Source organism: Bidens hawaiensis, unplaced genomic scaffold (genome assembly GCF_021521415.1).
Source record: "Bidens hawaiensis isolate Kalapana, Puna unplaced genomic scaffold, B.hawaiensis_p1.1 tig00007028_1, whole genome shotgun sequence".
In the NCBI taxonomy this organism is placed as follows: domain Eukaryota; kingdom Viridiplantae; phylum Streptophyta; class Magnoliopsida; order Asterales; family Asteraceae; genus Bidens; species Bidens hawaiensis.
The window spans coordinates 641,899-656,091 of NW_027491480.1; the positions used below are offsets into that span (position 1 = coordinate 641,899).

The following is a 14,193-nucleotide window of genomic DNA, read 5'->3' on the forward strand; positions in this document are numbered from 1 at the left end:
TTTTTAAAATATATATTTAATAAATATTAATTAATATATATACTGCTACGAAAAAATAGATAAAAATAACTAAACAATACATATTTCTTTATACATAAAATTATAATAGAAAAAAATATATAAAAATACTTATAATTTTATAAAAAACAACTGATATATAGTAAACGAGTCAAACTCGAGCTTGAAAATCTACTCACGAGCCAAGCTCAAGTTTTGAAAATAAAGCTTGAAACGAGCCGAGCTTGAGCTCTGTACAAGTTAAACGAGCCAAGCTCGGACTCGGCTCATTTGCATCCCTACATATGGGATCGTCTTTATCATTTGGTTACCCTGTGTAGCCTAGTTTAATTCATAATTGATAAGTCATTCATAAAAGTAAAAGAAATAATAAAATATTTAAACCAAACATTTTCGTAAACCAAACCAAACCAAACCGTTCTGTTTTAAACCGTAAACCAAACCGTTCACTCTAACCTTAACCCCGCGAGCTTCAAGCATTTTCGTGTTACTTAGCAAACGAGCCCGCGATACTTGGTATACAATCAACGATCAACATCTGGCAATCGAACAAATTAACCAACGGAATGGCAATTCGATACGAAAAGATTGCACGTCCATTCAAAATTTTACATCAATTTCAACCATTTTTTTCCCTCAATTCATTCCCATCAAGACCCAAAAAACCATTTTCAGATTTGGGATGATTATTATGGAGCTAACCATCAAACCTTAGGTATGTCATTGATTGATTGATTGATTCTAGAACAATTTAATGTTGTTGTTTTGATTTTATTAGATTTTAATGTTGTGAAAACTTTTTAGCTTTTAATGTTCTTTCTTAATACAAATTAATTTATGAGATTAATTGCATTGTGACTTGATTTATGAATATGATTCATGCCTAAAATACCCTTACAGATTACGCGTTTTCGTTTATAGGGTGTGTTTCGTTTTTTGTATTGTCAAGGGTATTTTTGTCATTTAGTATGATTTTTGTCGGATTTGGTATAAATGAAACTAGGGGCAGGGTGGTAATTTCTGACATGACCTGAAACACGACACGGAGAAACAAAAACTTGTTTTGGGCCGACAAGCACGACACGTTTTACGAATCAGGGTGACCTGAACACGACATGTTTAATAAACGAGTTAACAAGAGCATGACCCGTTTTACAAAACAGGGTGACCCCCGAACACGACACGTTTAATAAATGAGCTAACACAGACATGACCCGTTTAAAGAACAGGTTAACCCGTTTAAGGGTTCTTAAAAAGTTCACCATAATAAGTTCTTTTAAGTTGTAACATCTTGTTTAAACACACAACTCCAAACTCCCTCTTTAATTAACGTTTTAGGCTGCAAACGAAACCGAAAATTTAAGTTGTATTTAATTATGCTCACAAGTTTTAATGATGTCTGTTCTAACCTATGCTTTCCTTTATAAACTCTGTAGTGTGAAAATTTTGATGTATTGTTATAATTTGAAGACATAATAAGCCAATAGTCGACACCATGGCTACTGCAAAAGCTCTTGAACCTGCATTCCAGGGAGTTGGTTCGAGACCGTATCCTTTACTTTAAAGAATGTACTTTCATTTCATCATTATATGCATACGCGCGCACGCACACACACACACACGCATACAGTTATATACAGTTATATCGCAATATATGTTACACCTTTTAAAAGAATATCATTTTTGATAAAAAATATATATATATAGCAATATTATACTTGTATCAAACAGACTAAAAGTCAACAAAGGACAAATTTCCTTTTTTACCCTTCCTGTCCGTTATTAATATCCAACTAATTTCCAAATTGTCACCACATTAATATACATATCATAACATTTGTTGTTGGATTTTTCCTTAACACTGTATAGAGGGCTTGAAATATGGAGGATTGAAAACTTTAAACCTGTGCCTTTGCCAAAAGCTGATTATGGTAGATTCTACTCAGGCGATTCATACGTTGTCTTGCAGGTGGTTTAACACTATTCTTTCGTGTCATATGATAAATATTATGTTGATGAAATAATTATATAATTGTATCGTCAACGGTTCATGTGTATGCAGACTTCTGGTAGGGCCAATGCAGGCGCGTACATGTATGACATACATTTCTGGTTGGGAAAAGATACTAGCCAGGTATATTATTGCAAGAACAAAAAGAATAAACTTAAATCTTATTTTTTTATCAGTGGTTCATATTTTGTAAATTTTGTACATTTTACACACGAATGTGTATGTTTATGTACATAAAAAGACCATCAAGCTGATTTTTTCATAATTGTTTTATAGCTTTAACTGTTTGCCTACACACGTGTAGCTTATGTGTAAGTAATATAACCTACACATGATTTGCACGTGTGCAGGTTTTATATAATAAACAAAATTTGTTCATATTAATATTGAATTTAGCAGAGACGAATAAATATTGCATTTAATTCATTTTCTTTTTGAATTTGTTCTGCATTCTCGGGAAAAACTGTGTTATGTGCATGCACACACAAACACGCTTATCTATGCGTGCGTGTATATTTTAAGAAAGTTCTCGGAGCAATAAAAACACGTTGACTCACTGTTATAAATTTTTAAATGTACCGTTATAATTTCCTTTTTACACTCTTTGGGCAGACTCTCCTTTTTATCAGAGCCCTTCACTATGTATATGTGTATATATGCATGTATTACGTATCTACATGACATCCATTATGCATAAATTTATGTATAAACTAAAGTATATATTAATTCATGATACAAATTAGGATGAAGCTGGAGTGGCATCAATAAAAACAGTGGAACTCGATGCAATTCTTGGTGGACGCACAGTCCAACACAGAGAACTTCAAAATCACGAATCCGATAAATTTATATCGTATTTCAAACCGTGTATTATACCACTTGAAGGCGGTGTTGCATCCGGTTTTAAGAAACCCGAAGAAGAAGAATTTGTAACAAGATTATACACGTGCAAGGGAAAACGAGTCGTTCATTTAAAACAGGTCCAAATAACATCCAAAAATGTTTTATTACAGTCTTTAAGAATAAATTATAAACTTTTTTGTGTTTTATCAGGTACCCTTTTCGCGATCGGTGTTGAATCATGATGATGTGTTTATTTTGGACAGTAAAGATAAAATATTTCAATTTAATGGAGCAAATTCAAATATTCAAGAAAGAGCTAAAGCTTTGGAGGTTGTTCCGTTTTTGAAAGATACATACCATGGAGGAGTATGCCAAGTTGCAATTGTTGGTAAGATGAAACTGAAAAAACCGATCCAACCAACAAAACCGAAAACTGAACCCAAACAAAAACCGACGGTTTGGTTTTATGTTTTTGTAAGTTTTGCAAATAATTAATAGCGAAAGAACCGAACCGAAGTTATGGATTTTTATGTTAATTTTGATTGTTAAGTACTTTATAGAAATTTATTTAATAGTTCGGATGCATAATATTAATAATCCTTTAGTTATTAATTAACCAAAAGATTTAGGCCCAGATTCATTATTTTGAGTTAAATGTTCTGTTTAATTAATCTTTTTAGATGATGGAAAACTACAAGCCGAAGGGGATTCGGGTGAATTTTGGGTTATATTTGGCGGGTTTGCTCCTATTGGCAAAAAGGTTATGAGTGATGATGATGTCGTTCCCGATAGGACACCTGGCAAACTTTATAGGTAAGAAAATTTTCAGTTCAAGATTTTTAATCAGCTCTGACATGACTTGAACCTAACATTAAATTCACAAGTTCGGGTTCAGTATAAACGGGTTCGGGTGGAACCGTTGAACCCATTTAGCTAAATGGGTCATGTTCATGTCAAATCAGTTGGTATTTTATGTCAATATTTAAAAATTAAAATAGAACTTGACATAAGATTTTATAATTATAATGTAACTCCTTTATATACATTTGCATTTTTTTGATGTAAAATTGTAACTTTAAAGTATCAATCTACCACAACAAAATGAAATAAAATAAAAGCTGGGTCAACCGGGTTGTGTTCGTGTCAACTTGGGAGGTTCGCGAGTTGACCCGTTTAACCCATTTATTTTTATTTTGTTATTTTAAATATGTTTTATGTTATAAGTTAAATTGGTGGGTATTTTATGCCAGTATTTAAAACTTAAAAGTAGAAATGACATGAGATTTTATAATTAAAATGTAGCTCCTTTATATACATTTGTACCCTTTGTTGTAAAATTGTAACTTTAAAATATTAATTTATGACAAAAAATATATTTGGGTCAAAGTGGTCGTGCTCGTGTCAAACAATGAATATTGAGCTGTCATAACAATATTCAAAATCATAATGACCCGTTTGCAGCATTGCTGGAGAGCAAGTTGCAGATCAAATTGAAGAATATTCAAAATCAACATTTGAAAAGGACAAATGCTATCTAATGGATTGTGGTGATGAGGTGTTCGTTTGGGTCGGTCGATCAACACAAGTTGACGAAAGAAAAGCTGCCACGAAGGCTGCTGAGGTGGAAAAATTTTTTTTTTTTGTGTAGCGTTTTCGTTTATTTATAAGCTACATATGTTCACCATTAATCGTTTACAGGAGTTTCTCTCGAGTAATAACCGGCCAAAAGCTACACTTGTAACCCGACTAATTCAAGGTTATGAGACACATGCATTTAAATCAAACTTTGACTCTTGGCAGTCAACGACAGCACCTTCTGCTGAAAATCGAGGAAAAGTGGCTGAAAATAGAGGAAAAGTTTCAGGTAATAATGATATTAGAAGTGACAATTCAGTTTGTCTGCTTATGAATGGGTTGATTCGAGCTGTGTAGTATCTTAAACGGGTTGAACCGGTCAACGTGTCAAATAAGCTAATATATGCCCAAATTACTAATGCGTACAACCTCCTAAATTGTTTTATTTCCGTGATATGTTATTTTTGATATATACAGTTAATGTCACATTGTAAAAAATGTAATATAGTGTTTACGGTTTTACCACGCATGCAAAGTACTTTTTTTTAAACCATTTAATTCAACACCCTCACAATTTTTTACTAAAGTATGCAATTTGTTGATTTAAATGTGTAAAATAATTGTCAAGAAATTGGCAAGTTTATTACATTAAATTGTTAAAAAAGTTGAAGTATGTTGCATATATGGTTAACATGTGAATAGTACATTGCATTTGTTGTCATTCTCTTTATATTAGCACATTTTGTCCTTTAGTAATAAGGGTATATTTTTCATTTTATAAACATTAACAGAAATCTAACACCAGTTAGGGGCTATTTGGTAGCCTCTTAACAGTCATTAAGAGGCTACCTCTTAATGGCTCATAACCTCTTAATGGTTTAGAGGTAACCTTAAGTCTGAATGGTTAAGAGGCTACCTCTTAATGGTTACCTTTTAACCATTCAGACTTAGGCTACCTCTTAAGACTTAAGTCTTAACCATTAAGAGGTTGTGAGCCATTAAGAGGTAGCCTCTTAATGACTGCTAACAGGCTAATATGTACATTTGAAATGAAGGATGATTTCTGTAAGTTCCGTAGTTTACCGTTTAGTAACAAGGGTAAAATTGTCATTTTACAAATTGTCATTTTCGTACAATTCTATATTGTAGCTTTACTAAAGCAACAAGGTGGCGGGCCAAAAGGAAAAGAGAAAAACACTCCCGTTGTAGAGGAAGTCGTTCCGCCTTTGCTTGAATCGAATGGAAAACTTGAGGTTTTAATCACTAACTAATTTCTATATATATTATTTTTATATTTATTACATTTTTAAGCATTTTCGGTTTAGGTATGGTCTATTGACGGGGGCGCTAAAAATCCTGTAGCCCATGAGGACATTGGTAAATTCTACAGCGGAGATTGTTACATTGTTCTTTACAGTTACCATTCTAGAGAGAAAAAAGAAGATTTTTATCTTTGTTACTGGATCGGAAAAGACAGTACTGAGGTAAATTTAAATTTTGTATTTTTGTTATATGAAGTAGAAAGATTAAATGATTGTATTTTAATTCTTTTGTTTTAACAGGAGGACCAAAATACTGCTGCTAAGCTGACTGCTTCGATGTTTAACTCATTGAAGGCTAGACCGGTTCAGGTACTAAAAATTTAATTCGTTATCGTGAATAATCGTTGTGTCAAATATTATTGCATGAGTTATTTTTTTTGTATTTCATTAATAATATTGTTCTTTTGAATACTATGATTTTAGAGGTTTAATGTATCTAAAATAAAGTTCGCTGAACTTTGACCCGTTTCGACTTTTTAATTTTAAGCTAATTTTTTGTTTGACTTTGACCCGTTGAAGACAAGATGGGCCTAACTCACACTTTAATAACTAGGGTCAAAATTGGTGGCTCCAAAAAATGATGTTTTTACATGTTATAAATACACTTTGGCTGATTTTCGATTCGTTTGACTTTTTTTCAAGCTAAGTATTTATTTGACCTGTTTGACCCGTTAAAGTCAAAATAGACCTAACTCTTGCATTAATAACTATTGTTGGCTCCAACCAAATGATCATTAACATATGATACTATTTTTTAGGGCCGTATCTATCAAGACAAAGAACCGCCACAATTTATTGCTATTTTTCAACCTATGGTGGTATTCAAGGTATGCACCGTTACATTTATATAACTATAAATCAAAAACATTATCTTTTGCTATGAAGTTCCAAGTGATGTTATGGTTTTTCTGTATTTAGGGTGGATTAAGCTCTGGTTATAAAAGCTACATTGCAGAAAAAGGAGTAGATGATGAAACCTACAATCCCACCTGTTCTTCGGTTATTCAAATATTAGGAACTGCAGTGCATAATAATAAAGCTATGCAATTAGATCCGGTAAATCTAACTCTTAATATGTTTTCTGGAATCATTTTTGTATAATATTTTCTCAAAAGATGGGAATTTATTAAACTTATTCATAAATGACCACCCACACACACACACACACACACACATACATACAACACACATATATACATATAGGTGTTCAAAAACCATTTAAACCACTCTAACTGAGCTAAACCGGCCGCCAAAACCATGCCGACTGAAATTTTAGAAAAATGAAAAAAAAAACAGTTTTTTAATTTATAAATTATAATAAAAATAAAATAACTTTACATGTATAAGAATTGAAATATAACAAGTATAACTGTTTTTAATTATAGCATGCATGCAATATTATTTAATTAACCAAGTTGTGCTATTATGTTTTCTTTTTTACTTTTTTTTAAGGTACAAGGTTTGATCTCTTCTTAAACCTACCAGTTTATAAACTTTCGATCTAATGTTACGATTCTGTGCTAAAATATAATTTATGTATTTTAGGTGGCATCATCGTTGAATTCACACGAATGCTTCGTTATACAATCCGGGTCCCACCTATACATCTGGCAAGGAACCCAAAGTACTTATGAACAACACCGTTGGGCTGCCAAAATTGCTGAGTTTTTGAAAGTATGCACTTTTTGTAATCTTATTTAGTTTTTGATTATTAGCATTATACATAACAAGTTTATGGTTAATTTTTATGTCATATTTTATTTTGTATGTTTCAGCCCGGTGTGCATGTTAAGTACCAGAAAGAAGGATCCGAAAGTGCATCTTTTTGGCTTGGACTTGGAGGGAAAGATACTTGCAATAGTACTAAAGTATCACTTGAAACTAATAGAGATCCTCATTTGTTTGGATTTTCGCTTTCTAAAGGTTAGATTTAAATTAGATCTTGCTTTAAATTTTCTTTTAGGGGTGTGCACGAAACCGAAATAAACAAACTGACAGTTTGGTTTTATGTTTTTAAAAAACGATTTTCGGTTTCAGTCTTGGCTTTTCTATCAACCGAAAACTGAACCAAATGGAAAAAAGACAATTTTAAGCAATTTATATGAAATTAATAGATGGTGGAGCCCAAAAATTTTCAGTTTTTGGCCTTTTTCCAGTCCAAAATCTTGTCCTATTTTGGTTTTGTTATGATGTTATCTACCAAAAATCGAAATAACCGAACCGAACGGAGAAAACTAATTTTAAGTAACTTGTAAGAAACTTATAGATGGTGGAGCCCAAATATTCTAACTTTAAATGTGTAATAATCAATTAATTATTAATTAACAAAAAAAGTCAGGCCCAAAATTTATAATTTTAAAGCCCATTTGATAAAATGAAACCAAACCAAACCCATTGTGAAAACGTAAAACTGAAAAAACCATAACCGAATGGTTTTCAAAAACCCCAAAACCGATTTTTCGGTTTGAGCCAAAACCTACCCAAACTGCCCCATGCACAATTGCACACCCCTGTTTTCTTTTGTGAATTTATAATTTTAACTCCTTTAACTAATATCTTTTTTGTTACCCTTTTGGCTGGTTTGTGGACTTTCAGGAAAAATGGAGGTGGGTTTGGAGTTTGCATATTACATTTGGTTTCTTGAATTATTTATTTGTGTGACAAATGTCTGAATCATGATTATTTATTTATTAAAGATTGAAGAAGTTTACAACTTTGATCAAGATGACTTGTTACCGGAGGACATGATGATATTAGATACACGTGCTGAAGTCATTGTTTGGATTGGTCAAGGCGTTGACCCGAAGGAGAAGAAAAGTGCTCTTGAATATGGCCAGGTATTCTTTTCCTGATCAAAATGGGAAATTTTTGTATGGAACAAAAAGTATTTTTTTTAATGAAATAATTTATAAGGTTTTATGCTTTAAAAGTACACTTTAGGAAACTTTTGATCCATGTGAATTGTTTCTATTGAAGCTACTTTCAAATAATTGACCGGTTTGACCCGTTAAGTTAAAACTTAACCCAAACTAGTGGGTCAATATAGGTAACTTTTGTACTGGTTAAGTGAGGTGCGTTGGGTTGACTTGGTACGCTTTTAGGACAAATATTTTATTTTTAATATGCAATCGGTATATGATTATAAAAGTTATAATAGTTATTATTATCTAGTTTTTTGAAAATGATTTAGGGGTTCAAAAAGCTCATTCGAAATCAGCTTGTTTTGAAACTAGCCCAGCCGAAACGATTTGGCTTGGTTTGGTTTGTAAACAAGCCGAGCCCGAGCCAAGGTAAGTTAGGCTCGTTGACTCGTTTAGCTGCTTCTTCGTTGGCTCGTTTATGAATGAAGCCCAAATTTTACATATTATAATCCAAAAATATAATCAACATTTTAAATTATAAATTTTTGTAGTTTACTAATTTATTCATTATGCATTATGTGTATGTTAAGAAGATTGTTTTTTTTTTCATTTTACATGTATCAATATGTGTAAAAATATAAATATATTTTTTTTAAGTAAAAGAGTTGGCTCGAGCTTCTTACGTGCCTAACCCGAGCTCTACATTTCAGTTCATTAAGATAAACGACCCAATATCGAGCCCAACCTTGCTCGGCTTGGCTCGTTTACAACCCTGTTTAGGAGGTTTTATGCCTTAAAAAGTACACTTTGGCCTTTGGGTGACCCTTATTTTACGTATGGACAGTTCCTCAATATCTTGTTCATTTGCAACAAAACATTACACGTTTTTAATCTTATTTTTTGCAAATTTAATTTCAGAAATACATAGAACTCGCTGCATCTCTAGACGGGTTGTCCCCACACGTGCCATTATACAGAGTTAACGAAGGAAATGAACCGTGCTTCTTCACAGTATATTTCTCATGGGAAGCGTCTAAAACAACAGTAAGTGCACTTGTTACTTATTAATACTATTATCATTCGTCAACCCGTTTTAGTTGCTATTTAGACCGTGATTTTTTATTTATTTAATTATTATTATTATTTTTCTATGCAATTAGATTCCTGGGAACTCATTCCAAAAGAAAGCTACTATACTATTTGGAGCAGGAAATGCTGCGGTAAATTTCTGCTCTAATATATAACATATTTTATCCTCAAAGCTGCAAATAACACCACATTTAAGAATTAGCAAAGTAATAATTTTTATAATTTGGTTATTATATTGGTTGGTCTTGTAAATAAAAAATATATATTAAAGAGGATACCCTGGTTTTCGCCCCACCGTGTGTTACGCCAGAGAGTTCTGCTCTTGTGGCGGCACAATGGCTGTCAAGTGGCAACCGGCGGTATGGTTTTCCGGGGGAACGCCCAAGCCAAACTCTGATGCCAGCGTTGGCCCGGTTAAGAATACATAGTCTGGCCAGAGTGGGGCAACGTGGCTTTCCAAATTTGGGGAGTTGTGGAGTACGGTAGCCTAAACACTTGACTCAACCATTTGACCCGCTTTCAAAGCTGTCCTTTTTTCTCGACCCAAACCTGTTTTATTAATTTATTACAACTTTCTTAGCATTATTTATTTATTAGGAGATGATAATTTGAAATACATAATATTACTTTTTGTATTATCTAATCACTAAAAAAAATGCTATTTCTAATACTCAGCTGCAAATAGCATGAAAGTTTCAAAAACTTTGTTTTTTTGAAGAATCATTTCTATAATTACATTATTATATTTTATATTCGTCAGTCATGACAATCGGAAAAAAGGAGTTAATTAACGGGTCAACCCAAGTACCCATCCCATTTGATCCTTTACAAAGCTGCTTAATCCACCCAAGCCCATCTGACCCATTATCGAACCAGACTGCCCATTTGACCCGTTATTGAACCCGACTGCCCATTTGACCCGTTACCGAACCCGACTGCCCATTTGACCCGTTATCAAACCTGACTGCCCATTTGGCCCGTTATCGAACCCGACTGCCCATTTGGCCCTTATCAAACCTGACTTCCCATTTGGCTCGTTATCAAACTCAGCTGCCCATTTGACCTGTTATCGAACCCGACTGCTCATTTGACCCTTAATCTATCTAGGCCCGCCTATTTTGCTTTTACTATTTAGTATTCACTGACTTTTGTTATTGATTTAGGGCAGATCAAAAGGTACCGGTGGTGGTCAGAGACGGGCTGCAGTTGCTGCATTATCAGGAGTTCTTACTGCCGAAAAAACCAGCGCCGATGACCCCCCTCCTCCCGACTCACCTGGTATCAAAACAAGCCCGTTTGGTAACGGGCCGAGTCTGGTTGGCCCGGCCCGACCCACAATGTTAATATCAATAACTAATGCATTAAACATTATTTTAACACTAGTTAGGTAACATGTCGAGTCTCGTGGGCCTGGCCTGTCACACAAAAACCTTTTGGATAACTTTTAACTCATTTGACCCATTAACTCTTTAATTAAATCTATTGGTTTAACCCTTTGGCCCGTATTCCTTTACAGGCAGATGGGTCAAAATTGTCACCTCCAGATTACAGATATATATTAAATAAAAAATAAAATAAGTAATGTATATATATATAATAGATTAAAGTATGTTTATTTATAAAAACACACAGAGAAGCCCGAAGAAGCCCCTGAAGAGCCCGTAGAACCGTCTGAGCCGATTCCAGAAGACGACGATTCAGAACCGAAGGTTGCGATCGAGGAGGACGAAAACGGAATTTTGTCAAGTCAATCCACTTTCACCTATGAACAAGTCAGGGTTAAGTCTGAGGACACTGTTCCCGGAATCGACCTCAAGAGGAGAGAGGTTAGTTTTTTTCTTTTTAAATGATGGCAAAACTGGTGGATTAAAATGGGTTCGGATAAAAAAAGGTAATTGTCACTCTAGTCAGATTGGGTTGGGTTGACCCGCAACACTTTTAGTCCGAGTTTTTAGGACTGAGATCAACATGATCAGTCATGTTATCTTACAAAAATAAAAGTTGGCCCTTTATAGGGCTCATTCTTTTTTCCTTGAGTGACATGACTCGTAGGGGTGTAAACGCACCGGGCCAAGCTTGGCCCATTTAACTAATGATAGATTTCGAGCTTGAGCTGGGCTCTTTTCATGCTCTAATTCTAAAGCTCGAGTTTGATTCATGAGTACGTTTTCAAGCTCGAGTTCGGCTCGTTTATTATTTATTAATTAGTTTATATACATTTATATCTATGTATATACAGACACATAATTATATATTATTCAAGTTATTTTTATCATAGATTTATATATAATACTTATTATTACATTACATAAATATATAATTATAAGCATTAAGTAAAAGTTATATAAATATTGTGCCGTATAGGCTCGTGAAGCTACTCAAGCTCGACAAGTGAAGCGCTGTCTCCGGCTGGTTTATTAAACGCCCCTTTATTAAATTAAACAAGCTTATTTTTAGGCTCGAGCTCGACTAGGTCACGAGCGGCTTGACTTGTTTTCACCTTTAACGACAGGGAAAATTGGTCGGTGTCAAATATCATTATAAGTTCAGCAATAATCAACTTATTTTAATAAAATAATTTAGTAGGTTTTATGCATTAAAATATACTTTGGGCGGACGTCGACTTATTTTATCCACATAGCGTATTGATCCGTTAAAGATAAAACAGGATCGGCCCGTTCATAATTTTTCATAATAATTATTTAATTTCGTTTTTTGATTTTTCAGGCTTATCTTTCTGTTGAAGAATTTGAGTCTGTGCTTGGGATGACAAAAGCTGAGTTCTATAAGTTACCAAAATGGAAGCAAGATTTGACCAAGAAAAAGGTTGACCTTTTCTAAAAGTCAACTTTTTTTTATCAAACCAAGTAATAAACATTAAAACATATCAATAACACCAATCTTTACAAAATTGAAAATTTTGCTGTTTCACCAAGTCAATTTGACCAAAATAAAGTCTGGATTTTTAATTTCTTTTTTGTTAATTTGCTGTCTTTTGACATTGAGAAGGTAGTGCAAGATGTATAAGAATTTTTATAATGGATAACGACTCATTAATTGTTATAACTTATAATCTATCTTACTTTAATGTTTTAAAAATATATTTTTACTTCATGTAGATATTATGTTATTGAAAATTTGGCTCTATTATTTATGATAATCGATTAATAACAGTTTAATCTTTCAATTTTTAACTATTTGGTAGTTTAGGGCGTGTTCGCTTAAAAGACATTTTTGTAAAAAAACTGGAAAATTTGTATAATCACCCGTGTTTTATGTATGAAAAAATACAAGTGTCTAAGTGTCTACAGTTTTTACAACTCTACTTTAAACTTGCTTAAATTTAGTTTAGAATTCAATATATCACTTGCTTTTTGTTGATATTTTCGTGTAATTCGGTTGACTTGTTAACGAATATGAATCATAATATTCATCAAACAAGGGGCCGCGAAGTGCATTGAGTTTACAATGATCTTCGTTATTAAAACCTCCTTGGTTCTTATGGACAAATTTCCTAAGAAAAGAACGCGTTCGTTATTATAACCTCCTTAGTTTCTTCACACTTTCATCAAACACACATCACCCTCCGTAGCAGCCTCCAAACGACGGTAATCAATACCGAAGCAGGAACACAGTTCAATAGAATGATATTTGTTTTCAGCTCATTTTCCAAAATGTGGGCGTCTTCCTTGAGTGCATAATTCCCATAACACCAACCATAGCTCTTCATGTTAGAAATGTCCTCTGATCATTCTCACGCATCACACGAAATATGTAAGGAGTGTAACCGGCCATAGAATATCTAGGCTTATGCTACTCTATCAAACACCTAAATATATATCTAAAAAACTACAGCCACCAGCTAGTTTTGCTAATATATCACTTGATTTTTCACCTTGAAATTGTTTTTGTAATGTTTTTACCCATAAATTTTATTATTATTATTATTATTATTATTATTATTATTATTATTGTAGTAATTTTGTCCCTAAAGATGTTTGATTTATTTATAAATATACATTACCACGGTTTATCCTCTATTTTATTTCAACTAGTTCTATAACATAATGGATTGCTTTATGAATTACATACAAAAAATTTAAGTAGTTTAATATACATATATTTTTAACAAAAAAACACAATAAAGAAACACGTTTTCATTCTTATAAGAACAAAACGAAAGCCTTTAAAGCAATAGAATTAAATAAAAGGGAAGACCATGCACATGCTCTTTTAAATTTAATCCGGTGATCACGGTTACGGTATTGACTTATCATTTATAAATATAAAAATAAAAACTAAATATTAATATATTATATTCATCGTGTGTTCGAAAGGATTAACTGACAAAAAAATGACATCTGTTACAAAGGTTTGTATGCTCATCGATGACCTGACCATGAAGATCTGGTATGTGATGAAAGATGTCGACTAACGAGGTTGATGGGACTGAGTGGATTATTTTGTTTCTTTT

The 14,193-nt window shown here is 33.0% G+C and overlaps 1 protein-coding gene across 1 annotated transcript; it reads left to right on the top strand.

The window, feature by feature from the left end:
- The first annotated feature begins 1,443 nt into the window (after nt 1-1,443).
- Nucleotides 1,444-12,732, top strand: LOC143634138 (villin-3-like). The gene is made up of 22 exons (XM_077102297.1): nt 1,444-1,566; nt 1,888-1,987; nt 2,081-2,152; nt 2,773-3,009; nt 3,083-3,260; nt 3,553-3,685; nt 4,334-4,493; nt 4,571-4,736; nt 5,597-5,700; nt 5,773-5,931; nt 6,010-6,078; nt 6,528-6,596; nt 6,688-6,825; nt 7,315-7,443; nt 7,545-7,692; nt 8,365-8,375; nt 8,466-8,606; nt 9,549-9,674; nt 9,791-9,850; nt 10,883-10,997; nt 11,352-11,545; nt 12,447-12,732. Exons 1-22 carry the CDS (start codon nt 1,514-1,516, stop codon nt 12,558-12,560), a joined length of 2,676 nt encoding a protein of 891 aa, XP_076958412.1. The 5' UTR covers nt 1,444-1,513; the 3' UTR covers nt 12,561-12,732.
- Nucleotides 12,733-14,193: the final 1,461 nt, after the last annotated feature.

Coding starts and splice junctions, on each gene's coding strand:
- LOC143634138 (XM_077102297.1), top strand. CDS start 1,514: ATGGCTACTGCAAAAGCTCTTGAACCTGCATTCCAGGGAGTTGGTTCG. Junction 3,261..3,552: donor ATGCCAAGTTGCAATTGTTG/GTAAGATGAAAC, acceptor TAATCTTTTTAG/ATGATGGAAAACTACAAGCC. Junction 9,675..9,790: donor GGGAAGCGTCTAAAACAACA/GTAAGTGCACTT, acceptor CTATGCAATTAG/ATTCCTGGGAACTCATTCCA.